Genomic DNA, 14,728 nt, shown 5'->3' on the forward strand with positions numbered 1-14,728 from the left:
ACTAAGGATGGAATTGCCATAGTATCTAGCAGCAGAGATTCCCAAGCACTGTTGGTAATAGAAAAAGAGAGGGGAGGGATGCAACACTGTATGTTAGACTACTGATAAATGGGTCAGGGCGGGGATATAAGACCCAGGAGCTGTTGTTGGAGATGTTGCAGAATCCACTGAGACCATCTTTGCGCTTCCTTGGACTGGATTGATTCTTCCATTCTTCTTCCATTGATTCTCCATTGCTTCTTTCCTTTCTGCCTCACTTTGAGTTGTCACTAGTGTGTTTGGGTCACTTCTTTTACCTGATCATGACTTAAGTATCTCTATCTGCAGCAAACAGTTAAGAGTCAGTTTAGAAATAACTTGGTAGATCATAATCCATAATTATTAGCCTCCATGACTAAAAAAGCACTAATGTTCATTATTATAGGACAGGGCAAACCCAGGCACTTATTGGAGCTACAGACCTACAAGTAGACTTCATAAGATTAAGGCAATGTTACCTTAAAGGAGCCCTAAATAAATACAGAAAGACCACTCAAATTCATATACCTTGTGCTATACAGAAGACATTGTCATACAAAACCAGACATACTTCTTCGCTGAGAGAAATCCTTTATTGAACATGCTGACATTTTTTATGAAGCAACATCTCATGTATTACAATGTTCTCATGGTGCTCCTCTTCCACCAACAGGGAACAGCACAACTGTCTTGTGAAAGAAGGATGTTTGAAGCTTTTTTTTAATAAAAAAAAAAACATTGTTTTATGCTGAGGTATCCTAGGCGATGCAAATTTAACAGGAGTGCAAAACATACTTTTTGCCTGTTGTTTTAAAGGAGAAGGAAAGGTAAAAACTAAGTAAGCTTTATCAGAAAGGTCTGTGTAAATACAGCCATAAGCACTCACAGAAACGCTGCACTGAGTCCTCTATCAAAAGAAACAGGATTTCTTGTCTGTTTGTTTTCCTCAGCCAGTGACACGCAGCTCTCTCCTCTCTCCTGCTCCCCCCTCCCTCAAGAATGCTAAGAACTCCCTCTCCCCTTAGGAATGTGGATCTGAGCCAATCAGCAGGAAGCTTCCTCCTAGTCTTACACACTGAGCATGTACTGCGGTCTTGTTCTTGGTGCAGGAGTGAGGTATTATGGGAACTTTCTTTACAGAGCTCAGCATTTTTTTTTCCTATGAGGCTTCTGATCATCTGAACAGGATAAATATGGGGAGACTTAAGGGCACTATTGAGAGAACTGAAGGTATGCCTGCAGCTTTACTCTTTATTAGCCTTTCCTTCTCCTTTAGACTAAAGTTACTCCATGTGTGGTCCTTGGGAGGTAGCTAATGCATACATAAATAACAATATATTAATAAATATATACACACATACAGGGGATAGTGAGAAGGCAAATGTGCAAAATAATGCATTTCCATCTATATAAGCAGTAGATCAATGAATATCTAATAGCTTGTCTTTTATTAGTACAGATGGCCTAATACATGTTCCTGGTTGATATTAGACTTGGTCCCTAAATATTTAGACAAAGTAAATGTCAACAGAACCCCAGGGTGTGACAGAATACAAACACAAAGCTAAAGTTGGTTTTAGTCAGGTTATTCATTTTAATCTTAGATTCCTCCGGTGGAATTTGTAACAATAGCCAATAGCTGATGTAATTCCAGAATTCCAGATGGGTATATTGTCCAAGCCTGGTAATGTAGTTTGACATGTGTATGAGGTTATTTGAAGGTCTGACACACAATCACATTGGAGTAATGTTTTGCATAATAGCATCATAAGTCATGAGTAGTGTATATTTACATGACATTAATGACTGATGCTCTTTCAATAAATGTGCACGAAACAGATCTTTCCCAAGACTTGGGGGATGGGGGGGGGGGATAAAAGATTTTGTCATGGGGCCCATTAACTTCTATATAAACCACCTTTGCTTCTGAATGTTGGATTTTTAATGGCATTTGAGGCAGTGTCACAGAATAATTTACTGTTAAAGGAGACATATAGGATAAATGGGAAAAACCCTAATTTTGTAGGCAATTATGAATAATATACGGTGCTGGTTTCCCTTTGGGCTAAACATTAACCCTATCTGTAACAATGGCCCCTTTATTGGAGCTCCCTATAGATCCTATCACTTCTCTGTCAGAGTTTGAAATGAGGGGTGGGCGTGTCCTAACGGCCCTGCCAGAAGCACAGTAGGAGGGGGAGAGCCAATCAGAGCCCTGCGGTCACACAAGCACAGACAGACTTCAGTTCCCTATCAGGTCAGCCTAGCTGCTGATTGGTTCAGTGTATGGAGGGCCGCCGGCTCCCCAGCTCATCCAGAGAATTCAGCCAGCAGGAATTGGCACAGATGGGCGGGGCTAGTGGGGTTTTGGGCGAACTTCTTAATAAATCAGTCAGAAACACAACTTTTTTAGCACAATCCTTCTATATCTAGAGGAGTACAATTCCCTGGTACATTGTTAATTTTTATAGGATATGTCTCCTTTAACAGATTTTTCCATGAATAAACAGCAAGACTTGCTAAATATGCCCTATTTATTATAGCGTGTAAACCAACATCACCGGTGATGTCACCCATAGCAACCATTAAGATCTTTGCTTTTGTTTCTAACTTGTAGGTGACTGTTCAAATCTAATTGCTGATTGGTTGCTATGAGCAACATCACCAGTGATGTTGGCTTACACTTTATAATAAATATGCCCCTTAGTGTAGAGAATACTGCCCCAGTGCGCCTTAACAGGCTAAGCAAGGTGTGCAACTTGGTGCTGTGTTAGGGCTGTTTATTTATTGATGATCAAGATGTGAACACAATGTAAAGCAGCAATTAGTCTCAAACAAAAGACTTTTATTAAATATAACATAAAGCAAAACACCAAGGATTCAACTGATGATTCAAGTAAAAAATCCAATCCAGTGGGTGATCGAAGCTTAAAAACAGAAATTGAAACCCAAAATTGTGATGATGCTCGAAGAACAGCAAGATCCAAAGCCTCTCTGGAATTCTGAAAAGGCAAATTTATTAGAATAAATCTACACTTTACATAACAGAGCAATATAAAAACGTCATTAGTGCCCCGGTGCTTTGGTGCGAATTTGTGACCCCCTCCCCCAATGACAATGTATTTTCACATAGATTCAAAGGATAGTCCCACTCTTCAAAACATGCAGCTAATATAATACTATCACAATTATCAGTGGTGAGCCTTCGGGGTGTTATAATTTGCCATATGGTGCCGCATTATATAATATATCAACAGAAAGCAGATGCTAAGGTTTTGGGCAAAGTGGTTGTAATGAAAAAGGAAAACACTGACTAATGAACTTTACTAAGGTAAAGGTTCTTTTTAAATAAGGTTTCTATAAAGTGTCTCTTAATGTGGTTATGGCACCACTGAGGAGTCATAGAGGGCAGATCCTTGATAAACACTTCATGGAAATCTGGAAGTTGGACTTCCAATTTCTTTTGCTCGGTTTTCAATACCTAATGATAGTCATGATCTTATTGATTTGCTTTGATCAATAGCAGCTGAGTTTCTTTCCCTTGGGATCTATGGCTGAACACTTTAATGCTAAGAATGGCAGCAATGATAGTGTCTTTGATCCATTATGGTGTTTTTCATGCATAAGAAACCACAAGCAGACATTTGTAGAAGTAAATCTTTTTATTAGATATTGCTGAAGGAATCCATGGAGGGGTATTTAGGGGAGAGCATTGCAGTAAGTCTGGTCATGGTGAGAAGACTTTAGGTTAAAAGCAGAAACTGATTCCCAGAATTGTGATCATGCTGTTGGTATGGCAGAGTGCAAAGCCTCCCACATTCTCTGTAAAGATAGGCTGGTTATAGTGAAAAGATACACATAAAGCCCACATTGGCAGAGGGGGCTGCAGGTATACAGACCCTTTTTAGCAGAATTTCAATCCATAAAAAGCAAAACTACATTTTGTGGTTCTAGGAACTGCAGTGCACCCCATTCACCAGTAGGTGGTGTCTTAATACAAATCAATACTGATATAGCTCAGAGAGAGGCTTGCCACTAGCCAATGGCCAGTAGATGCAACCCGTCGCACTAACACGAGCAGCAGAATTCCACAGGTACAGATGCAGTTCCAGTTTTGAATAAGTTTGATTCAGAATAGCAGAGCTGGGATATCCTGACCCTTTTCATTATCCTGATCTATTCTTTTTCAGTTAAGACCAAGGAACCATTATTCTCAGCGCAGACCGATTTGGAATAACAAGCTCATTCCAGTTAAATGTGTAGTAACTGGGGACTCATTATACACCTTTAATCTAAACCACTAGTACTTCAGATATAATTATGGGAACAGGCTCAAGTACAAACAAAGGTTCCCTTTTAATTTAAAACAGGCTTGAACTGACTGTTGCTGACGAGTTGTTTTCACGCAACTTGAGTTTATAATGGACGAGGGCATTGAATTTCTCAAATAAAATGTACAAATTTCTGGGTTAATACTGAATAGGCATTTCCCCATACAATAGTGCATGCATGACTAGTTTAAAGCTTATTTATGAAGACAATGACATGATTGCCTCTAGGGCACATGAGTATTTTATATAAACCAAAAAGCACAATGATTCCCTAGAAACTCATTGTCTGGCCCCTAGAGCTACAGCCATTGCAGGCCATTTTGCCGCTGTGTGATTTCCAGCTCAGCCAGAGTACAGAAAAATGCTCACAATTCCCCCTCAATGCTAAAGGTGTTTGAATCAGTCCAGGCAAATACCTATCAGAGCATAGGAGAGACAATTGCAGATTGTAAGCTCTTTTGGGCAGGGCCCTCTTCACCTCTTGTATCGGTTATTGATTGCTTTATATGTTACTCTGTATGTCCAATGTATGTAACCCACTTATTGTACAGCACTGCGGAATATGTTGGCGCTTTATAAATAAATGTTAATAATAATAATAATAATAATAATAATAATAATTTGTCATCTGCAAAATGCTTCTAATTGTCCCATTGGCCATTGCACTGAAGTAGGTTGGGGTAAACACTGACAACACTGCCACAGATTTGTTTGAGGGTCTGTAGGGGCCAGGCAACAAAATATCTGCCCTCTGCATGCCATTGGCTAAAAATGGCCCGATGGGAATAGAGTAACAGCTATGTACCCTGCCTTTATCTCTGATACAAACAATACAGAGGGTATTGTTGGCTTATTTTGACTCTTTTGAGTCATCTTCAGTATTACTAGATACAGCAAATTGCCCCCTGCACTAACCATCTACGCCGGTGGTCCCTAACCAGTGGCAACATGTTGCTCTCCAACCCCTTGGATGTTGCTCCCAGTGGCCTCAAAGCAAGTGCTAATTTTTAATTCCTGACTTGGGGGCAAGTTTTGGTTGTATAAAGACCATGTGTACTGCCATGCAAAGCCTCCTGTAGGCTGCCTGTCCACATAGGGCTACCAAATAACCAATCACAGCCCTTATCGGTCACCCCTTAGGTTCTTTTTATTGCTTGCATTGTTCACAGCTAAAAAAGGATGGAAGCCCCTGATCTAAACTGTTTTGTTCTTTGGTTGGCCCCTTCCTGCTGCACCAACTGACCAATGGAGTCTTTTCAGAGCATAAGGGCATCCTAGGAATGATACAGTTTGTAGCGCAATAAAGAGGCTGCTTTTCAGAAATGCGCTGCCTTACATAACCACCCACCACCATGTGAATATGCCTTATGTTTTGTTTTATAACATTATGAATGATGCGAATTAGGGCACAAAATACACCATAACATGTACTACTGAGAGCTGTTGGGTGTAGCTGCCAAAGGTAGGGAAAAAAATAAAAATATCATATTTAGATATGCTCAGTGGTACTGTGGGGGTTTATTCACCATTCAATCACCATTGATTCCTGCACTGGTAAAGACTATAATCTAAATTCCCTAGAACAGGCACAAACACTAGGGTCACTTTCATAAGAAGCCAGTTAGGCTATAAAAGTATGTCCTTTGGTCATATTCAAATCAGTTGCTTTAGTAACTTATAGCAATCAGATGAGTGCCTTTATATAGGTGAACTTTAATGTCTCCCTGCTAATCGGTTTCTAAATGTTAGTAGGCGTAGTGCCTAGTAACTTAGGCAGGCAGTCCCAATAAAGTCTCTGTGGGTGGCTACAATGGGAAACACAACCTATTCAAATAGCTTGAAAATATGTTCCTGCTTGTATATACAGCTCTTAGTTGATCAACCCCCCCCATGGGCCACCTCCTTAATAAATGGATAGGATTCATGGCATCTGTGGCAGACTTCTCTATTATACAGATAGCTAGAATCCCAGAATAAAGCATGATACAGTTTCTGCTTTTTGACAGTTGAACACAATCACATGAGTTACAGATACACAACCCTCTCTTTTAAAAACAAGGCAACAACATATTTTACATAGTTAGTTCCCCTGTTTCCTTGCACAGATACAGGGATTATAGGGCGTGAGGTTTACATTGGTCAGTCTAAGCCGTTTCATTGATTCCTGTATCAGTCTAAACAGAATTCTGCCATCAGAATACTTCCCTTTACCAACTTGTTCATTACTTGTCCCTTGCACTCTTATTAATAGCCAAAATGTCCACTATGATGAATAGAGTATATTACTGCTACAAATGATTATAGCATTTATTTCTTTATTACGTAGGTTTAAATTCTCCCAAAAAGAAATAGTCACAGTATGGTTGTACTGACATGATACAGATAAGAGATAGGCATCACATATATGCTGTATGCAAATGGCAGCGTTGACAATTGTCAGAAATTTACTCAATGGGAACTGATGCTAAATAAATGGGAACTAATTCTGCTACTTTTATAAAATAGTATCTTTGAAATGAATGTCTTGCATTTTATATTTTTTTGCATTTGTTTATCTGATCTCATGTCTAGAAGTACCATCAATTCATTGTTTGAAAGGTGCTTAGGATAAGAAATATTCATGACTTGCCGCACTATAGATAGGGTTGAAATACCCCAGTGCCAGGGCAGGGACTGGTATTACAAATTTGTACTGCCGGTATATTTGTAAATTTGTAATGTTTGTAATGTTCTGCCTCTGGCCCACCCCAATTTCCGCCCTGCTCTGCCTCCATCCTGCCCCCCCCCACCATTCCATTCATTTCCTCTTTTACCCCTGCAGTTTCCACCTGTTTTCTCAACAACTTAGCAGTTCCTCCCCCTTTGCGTCATACTGCAATTCTTTTTTGGTCCCACCCTCCACATCATGGGCCGGTAAGGGACCACCTGAAAGGGAAAACCCTATTATAGATCACTAAGGCTAATGGTACATTTAGGGGGCCTATGTATTATGCTGTGTAAAATGAAGTTCACCAAAAAAAGGTGTAAGAAGCTGTGTAAAATAAATGGCAAATTTAGCAAGGTGTGTTTTATTTTACACCGCTTCAGATCTTATATACGTAAGTTCCGGTGGAAGCTGCTCTAAGAAAAAACGGATAAAAATTACCTCATTTTTATGTGGCAAAGGCTGGCAATGTGGGGCGAATTTTGTTGCCACCTTTTTACACTGGAGGAGTGTGTTCCTCAATGTGCCACCTGTCTTAGACTTTATGAAATGCCACTTGTGCCATCAGCCAATATGGTGAAATTGAAATTATTTTCAAAGACACTGTATCATGCTTTTTAGAAATGATCCAAAATTTTTTGGGCGTAACTTTGTTACTTTAATTGTTTTATGTATACAGGAAGGACACTTACCAGGCATCTCTTGAGCAGTGTAGGAAGGGAGTCCCTTGCACATAGACTCAACGTGCCGCCCAAACACGCCAAAGTTATAAACACGGCGTGGGTTGACTGTGTATGTTCGCAGTTCAGTATTAGTTGATTGCTAGAAATAGATTGGAATGTGTTAACCATTATTTAATATCTGACATCTAAGGTTTAGTATCTCATTGCAGAAATTTAGAACTGGTTCAAGGTCCAATAAATGGCCAGGCCAAAACATAAAAAAGGAAATAGTATAGCTAGTTGATTAAGTCTAGGTTATTTTTGACAAATAAATGCATACCTTTTTATCCTTCGCAACGGCGCTCAGGTGGGCCAGGCTGGGGAAGGAGTCTTTGTTGATTTTGGTGATAACACAGGCTTGCTTGTGTAACAGGCGGGTAGCTGCAAATCCCTAGAGAGCAGAGAGATATAGGGGTCATCTATATTCATGGATTGAACTATCTAGCTCACAACCATGTAGATGCCATTTCATAAAGGTGATTTTTTTGATTAGCTATAGGCTTACCAGTGATGTTGGTTTATAGGTCTTCTATTTAAATTACGTTAGAATGGAGTTAATGTTTTCTTAAGGTGATCAGTCCAGTCACAATGTACTGCTTGGGGGTCTGTGATATACTTGAGTTTGCACTGAATTAATGCTGCCATTGGTTTTGGTATTGTACAGATCCTGGGTTTTGCTTTGTCAGCAATGGACTTCAAGGGCATGGAAAGCTAGACAGTGTGCCAAAAGGCTCTAAAGAGAAGTGCAATATACTGAAAAGAAACCAAGGTCTTTCTTGTGCATTACAAAGACAGTGGTTTGGTCTTTGTAAAGTACTTCAGGGTTACTGGAGTACCAGAAAACATTTTGCATTGACCATTTCCCCAAGTTGAAAGTGCACCTAGGTATGGCCCTTAAAAATGAAACAATTTTGCACTCATTAGCGCCCCAGCACATGGGCCCATGACACTGGAAATGAGCCCCTGTGTGTTCATTATTGGTCATTATTAGGGATGTAGCGAACCCGCGCAAAAATGTTCGCGAACCCGTTCGCGGACTTTCGCCAAAACTCGCGAACTTTGCGAACCCCATAGACTTCAATGGGAAGGCGAACTTTAAAACCTAGAAAAGCCATTTCTGGCCAGAAAACTGATTTTAAAGTTGTTTAAAGGGTGCCACGACCTGGACAGTGGCATGCAGGAGGGGGATCAAGGGCAAAAACTTCTCTGAAAAATACTTGTAAAAAAAACGCCAAAAAATAACGAAAAAAAAAAAAAAAACGCCAAAAAATAACGCCAAAAAAAACCCCGCAAACTATTCCTATGTATATGCATAGGCGATAAAACGAAGCGAAAAAAACACGGCGGAAAAACCAAGGCGAAAAAACGCGGCGCCAAAAAAAAAACCGCGGCGAACCCAAAGTGGCGAACATCGGCAAAAGTCCGATGTTCGCGCGAATTAGTTCGCCGGCGAACAGTTCGCTACATCTCTAGTCATTATACAGAGTGTGCGGTATGGTTACTCACGGAGATAAGTAACTGCTACCTGTAGGTAGGATCCATTGCGTCCCAGGGGGAAATTATTTTGTATGTCCCCCATGACTGTTTGCTCCTTAGACCTTAGGGATGTTAAACATAGCAGCACAATAAAGTATATTCTGAGTTAATAGACAGTGTAGCCTTACACACTGGTTATATACATTAACCATTATATCAAAGGAGTAAGTCAGTACATTATGTATGTTTATTGTTTGCTGTTAATTCTTAACATGGAAATCAGAATGCATGCACTCAGTGTTACTTACTGCTCCATAATCACAAATGGAATCCCAGGAGTCCAAGCCGTTCAAATTGTTAATAGTGGCGATATTGTCCTGGTTATTGATATTAACATTTTGGGAAACCCTGCCACCTTCATTCCCAGAGTTGTTAATTTTGATGTTCTGGAAAGTAACATAGAACAATAAATGCTCACAAACCCACTGTACCTATTAAGTTAAATACCAGATCCCTGACTATACATACCAAAACTAACATTAGGGTATTACTTTTTGTATTGTCTCGTAGATTTCATAAACTGTCCCAAAATGCTGCATATTCAGGCGATAAAACATTGCATACAAATGTATACTTACATCATTGGCTTGAGACTGAGCCAAAACAATTCCAAGAAGAACGGCTGTTGCAATCTAAACAGAGATTAATATACAGTAAATGGCTTTGCCAAACAATATCCCACCTATTATCTACCAAGGAACTTTATTAAGCCAAGTCTTACCAAGAACTTCATTTTCACTCAACTGCAGAAACTGAAAAGTGGGGTATTACCAAATTCACATTAGAGATTTATATACCAATGTCGTATTTACTCAAGGAGCAGCATTATTGGATATTTATAGCGCTATACTGGAATAGGTCCAGCCCCTATCTTTGCTGATATTTCTCCTGCTGAACTTGAACATAGAGACGATTCCACCTAGTGATTCCATCTCAAATGCAACTCAATAAAGTTTCTTTTAGAAGAAAAGGCCTATTGAATATAGAGGTCTAGAAATTGTTGCTCCTAGAGATATCAGAAGTCTTGCTTAAAGGAACAGTAACACTAAAAAATGAAAGAGCTTTAAAGTAATAAATATATAATGCACTGTTGCCCTGCACTGGTAAAACTGGTGTGTTTGCTACAGTAACACTACTATAATTTATATAATAAGCTGCTGTGTAGCCACGGGGGCAGCCATTCAAAGAAGAAAAGGCACAGGCACATAGCAGATAACAGATAAGCTCTGTGGAATACAATAGTGTTTTATCTGTTATCTGCTATGTGCCTGTGCCTTTTCTCCTTTGAATGGCTGCCCCCATTGCTACATAGCAGCTTATTTATATAAATTATAGTAGACTTTCTGAAGTAAACACACAACTTTTACCAGTGCAGGGCAGCAGCACATTATATTTTAGTTACTTTTATACACTTTCATTTTTTGGTGTTACTGTTCCTTTAAGAAAAGACAAAGCTCCTGGACATTATATAGAGAAGACAAATGACAAATAGCAGAAGATAACATGTTTCTCCACACGTGAAGACAAAGAGGATTGATAAAGTGACGGGACACCAGCAATAAGGTTTTTCTGCCTGATCCAATTAAATTCACTAAAGTAGAATACCACTGCCTTTCATACAATTTTAAATGAGGGATACATCATTGTTATAAGTATAGTTTATACAGGAGCAGTGGCCAGCTCCATGTTGTAGCCCCCACTATTCCCAGCTACAGTCAGGTGATCCCAATGGAGCCAATAAAAGGGCAACCATATGGGAGTTTTAACCTTATACGCAAGCATGTTGCAGGTAAAACTTAGTCCCTTTGCTCAGTACTAATCTTAAATTACTTATATAGGTCAGTCAGTGTAGGACTGGCCAGAAGGGATGACTTTGACGTAGTTGGCCAGCTTGAAGTATATTGCAATGTACGGACAAACAATCCCTCTTTTTGGGGTGGGGAGGGAAGGCATTTCTTAGTAGCTGAATGCACAGAAATGTCCTAATGTCCTATTTCTACATATTGATAATGGGTGAGTGCAGAGGATTTTTTGCTGTTTATAAATGATTGAGGCATGGGCTTTTCCATATAGGGGTTCTCTGTATTTTGGAGCTTGTGCCACCAATAACATATTTAAAAAAAACAGAATGTGTTTATCATCAATTACAAAATATTGACTAATTAATAGGATTCTATGGGAAATAACAAGAATTATTTCTTGATAATGGGCTTCTGATAATAGATCCCTCAGTCACAGTTACTCTAGTCTTCTGCTAAACCTCTAAAGTTGATATATTATACTATATTACACGCCTTCCATGGTGCTCACCTGTTGGTACAGAACAAATCTGATTTACCTCAGCCTGGTATGTGGGTATAAAATGAGTTAGTAGCATCTGAAATTTCATGTAAGGGTGGCTCCACTAACAATAACAATTTTATTTCTCCTATAGGTGACTCCACTAAGAAAAAAAATTAACAATGGTATTTCGCCTATAAGTTGCTCCCCTAAGAAAGAAAAACAATGTCCAAAAAAAATACAACTACTAACAAAAGTGCTCTGGGAAATTCACCAACTAACACCACTAGCCCAATTTCAACTAACTGTCTTCTACAGCAAGTCCAACTAGTAATCACCAAACTAGTAAGAAATAAACCCAATGTAGATTTGCTTGTCAGCCTTGTCAGAAATGTCTCTTAAAGCCTTTAGGTTCTTCTTGGTATTCTCAGTACACTTGAGATGTCTTCTGGAACCTTGAAGCTTACAGTTCAGGTAAATCCGACTCTACCAGGTCTTTCAGTGTGATTACCACACCCCTTAATTATACCCTATCCTTCAACTTAGTATCTTAATTGGTGCCCTTCTAGATCAGTGATCCCCAACCAGTTGCTCAGGGGCAACATGTTGTTCACCACTCCCATTGATGTTGCTCCCAGTGGCCTCAAAGTAGGGGCCCTACTTCCATGCTTCTGGCATGGAAGCAAGTTTCGAACCACAGAAAACAATTTTACTCTGCCCCCCCCCCCACCCCCGCCATGGATTTTAGGAACCAGTAGGGATTAAGTACAAGGATGTGGCACTCCCCCTACACATATTTCAAAAGTAAGTTACAGGTGTAAGTACCCTAAAAAAGAGGCTCTGATGTATTATGGGAATAATTGTTGTTTGGACCCTAATTTGGATCCTCAGATTTATCAACATTTCTAGTTAAACAAAAATGTTTAGACTTGCCCAGGATTTTTTTTTAAACTGAACGTTGCAAATAATCTTCTGCTTCTCTTTGCATCTATGATTTGCCACCTGTTTCTAAGTCTATACATTCCCTTGTAACTATGGAGGGTTTTGTGGAGGACTACTGTCAATCCATTAAAATAGACACTAAAAAAAGGGACGTGTGTGTGTCCAACAGTAGTTGTTATAATGGCCGATGGAGGTTTTTAAAGGATAAGTAAACCTTTAAAATAAGTGATTGTAAAATTGATTGAGAGTGCTATTCTTTATTTTTTTTTTCAAGCTTTGAAGATATTTGAAGGGGAATGTGTAATCTTTCTAAGAATTAATATTGTTACAACAGCGCCACCTGCAGGTCAGCTTCCAACTGTGATGTAGTTCAGAAAATTGTCAGGAGAAAGAAAGAGGGCTGATCTGATGTTGTTCTGGTTAGGAAATATCTGAGGTTTCTAGAAGCCGGTGCACACTGGGAACTTTTCAAACATGACTTTTCCTTTTTTTGCCATCAGTGTTTCTGTCCCCACCTTGTGCCTTTATACCTTTATCAAGATGATTCATTTTGCTAAAGGTCCCAGGTGAGGACTGAAACATTGATTGAATAAAAGGAAAAGTCTTGTTTGAAAAGTTCCCAGTTTCTGCCTCTATATATATATATATATATATATAGCAAATTTGTAGAAAGCACTCACAGCATAAATAGAGTAAAAATTTTCTTAGTGTTTATTTAATCATCGCATCTACGCGTTTCGATCCTCATGGGATCGTCATCAGGATATCATATATATATATATATCTTGGCAGTGCCTGGGCATGTGTCTTCATAAGAGGTGTATTCTTGGGTTCTGTTTATGTACATTTACAGGTATAGGATCTATTATCCAGAATGCTTGGGACCTGGTATTTCTGGATAAGGAATTCCATAATTTAGATTACCATACTTTAGCTAAAAGTATCATGTTTAAACGTTACCATCAAGTACAAGGCACTGTTTTATTATTACAAATATATATTATTACAAGGCATTGTTTTATTTATTATAAATAGATTATATACAGTATATATTCATATTTACATCCCAAGAGAGGAGCACACCCTCAAAATTATAGAGTGTCTGAGTGCCAATAAAGGGCAGTGTATAGTCCCACAAAGTACAGCACTCAAACAAAAAGTTTATATATATATATATATATATATATATATATATACAATCAAAAGAAAATCGGCACTCACCATTACACGAGCACTCGCCGGGTGCTGACGATGATGCGTTGATGTGATGAGCTAATAAACAAAAAAAGTTTTGTTTTATCTCTATATGCCGTGAGTGCTTTCTATAAATCCATTTTTTATATATAAATATATATATACATATATGTACAATTCTACATAATGCCTTACTATTTTTATTTACTTTACCACTTTATTTACTTTACCACTTTGCCATTCTCTCCTCCCTGCTAAATCATCTTTACTTTAGAGTCTATTTCTAAAGCCAAAAGATATGCACCCAGATAACTACCTGTATTATCAATAGCAGCATATTGACAGTCTGGGCTGGAATCACTGATAAAACTGCTCTGATTCATGATTCGTTTTCATTGAATGAATATCAGTGTCTTTACCGAAGCTGCTATAGCTTCGGATAGCAACACTTTGTGATATAATTTAAACTTTTTCACTGTGTTTGGCAATTCTTTCTACTCAGACTTATATTAGAGGGGCCTATTTTGAAAAAATCTAGATCATTTACAATAAAGACTAAGGTTGCCGCCATTTGGAAATTTTTATACCGGCTGTTGCTGGGGTCCACAAGGCTCACAACATCAAGGGGCGTTGTGACGTTGAAGGGACAGTGCCATGACATTGCCGGGGTGGAGTCAGCTCATCAAGCATGGATCAGCTGGGGATTTGGCGAGTATATGCACTTGGAAAAGGAGAAAGGGGGTTTTAGAGGCAGGCCTGGGGCGGATTGACTTATTAGTGTCTATATAACATTTATTATTGTTGTTATACCTGTGTTATAGCATTTTATTTCCAGACTTGTGTTCCTAGGGGTAGGCACTGCTCAATGAATTCCCAGGGTTCCTTGCTTGGTGAGAGTAGGTGCCCCAAAAAATGAATCAATGTTTCAATGTTTGCAATGTTTGCCTGAATTTGTATAACATTATAGATTTCAAAAGTTATTGGGGAGTTTTTTTCTTGTT

The 14,728-nt window shown here is 38.9% G+C and overlaps 1 protein-coding gene across 2 annotated transcripts; it reads right to left on the bottom strand.

Moving 5' to 3' along the window:
- Window positions 1-2,842: 2,842 nt before the first annotated feature.
- On the bottom strand, window positions 2,843-10,090 carry gkn1.2 (gastrokine 1, gene 2). Of its 2 annotated transcripts, none has more exons than XM_031898141.1 (6): window positions 10,033-10,090; window positions 9,890-9,943; window positions 9,560-9,697; window positions 8,056-8,166; window positions 7,746-7,875; window positions 2,843-3,020 (listed from the first exon to the last, which is right to left on the bottom strand). In XM_031898141.1, exons 1-6 carry the CDS (start codon window positions 10,042-10,044, stop codon window positions 2,947-2,949), a joined length of 519 nt encoding a protein of 172 aa, XP_031754001.1. In that variant the 5' UTR covers window positions 10,045-10,090; the 3' UTR covers window positions 2,843-2,946. The 2 variants fall into 2 exon arrangements, with proteins under 2 accessions (XP_031754001.1, XP_002935351.1); XM_002935305.3 differs by lacking the exon at window positions 2,843-3,020 and adding an exon at window positions 3,666-3,840.
- Between the last annotated feature and the right edge of the window lie 4,638 nt (window positions 10,091-14,728).

The sequence above is a fragment of the Xenopus tropicalis genome, chromosome 3, assembly GCF_000004195.4.
Source record: "Xenopus tropicalis strain Nigerian chromosome 3, UCB_Xtro_10.0, whole genome shotgun sequence".
Classification (NCBI taxonomy): domain Eukaryota; kingdom Metazoa; phylum Chordata; class Amphibia; order Anura; family Pipidae; genus Xenopus; species Xenopus tropicalis.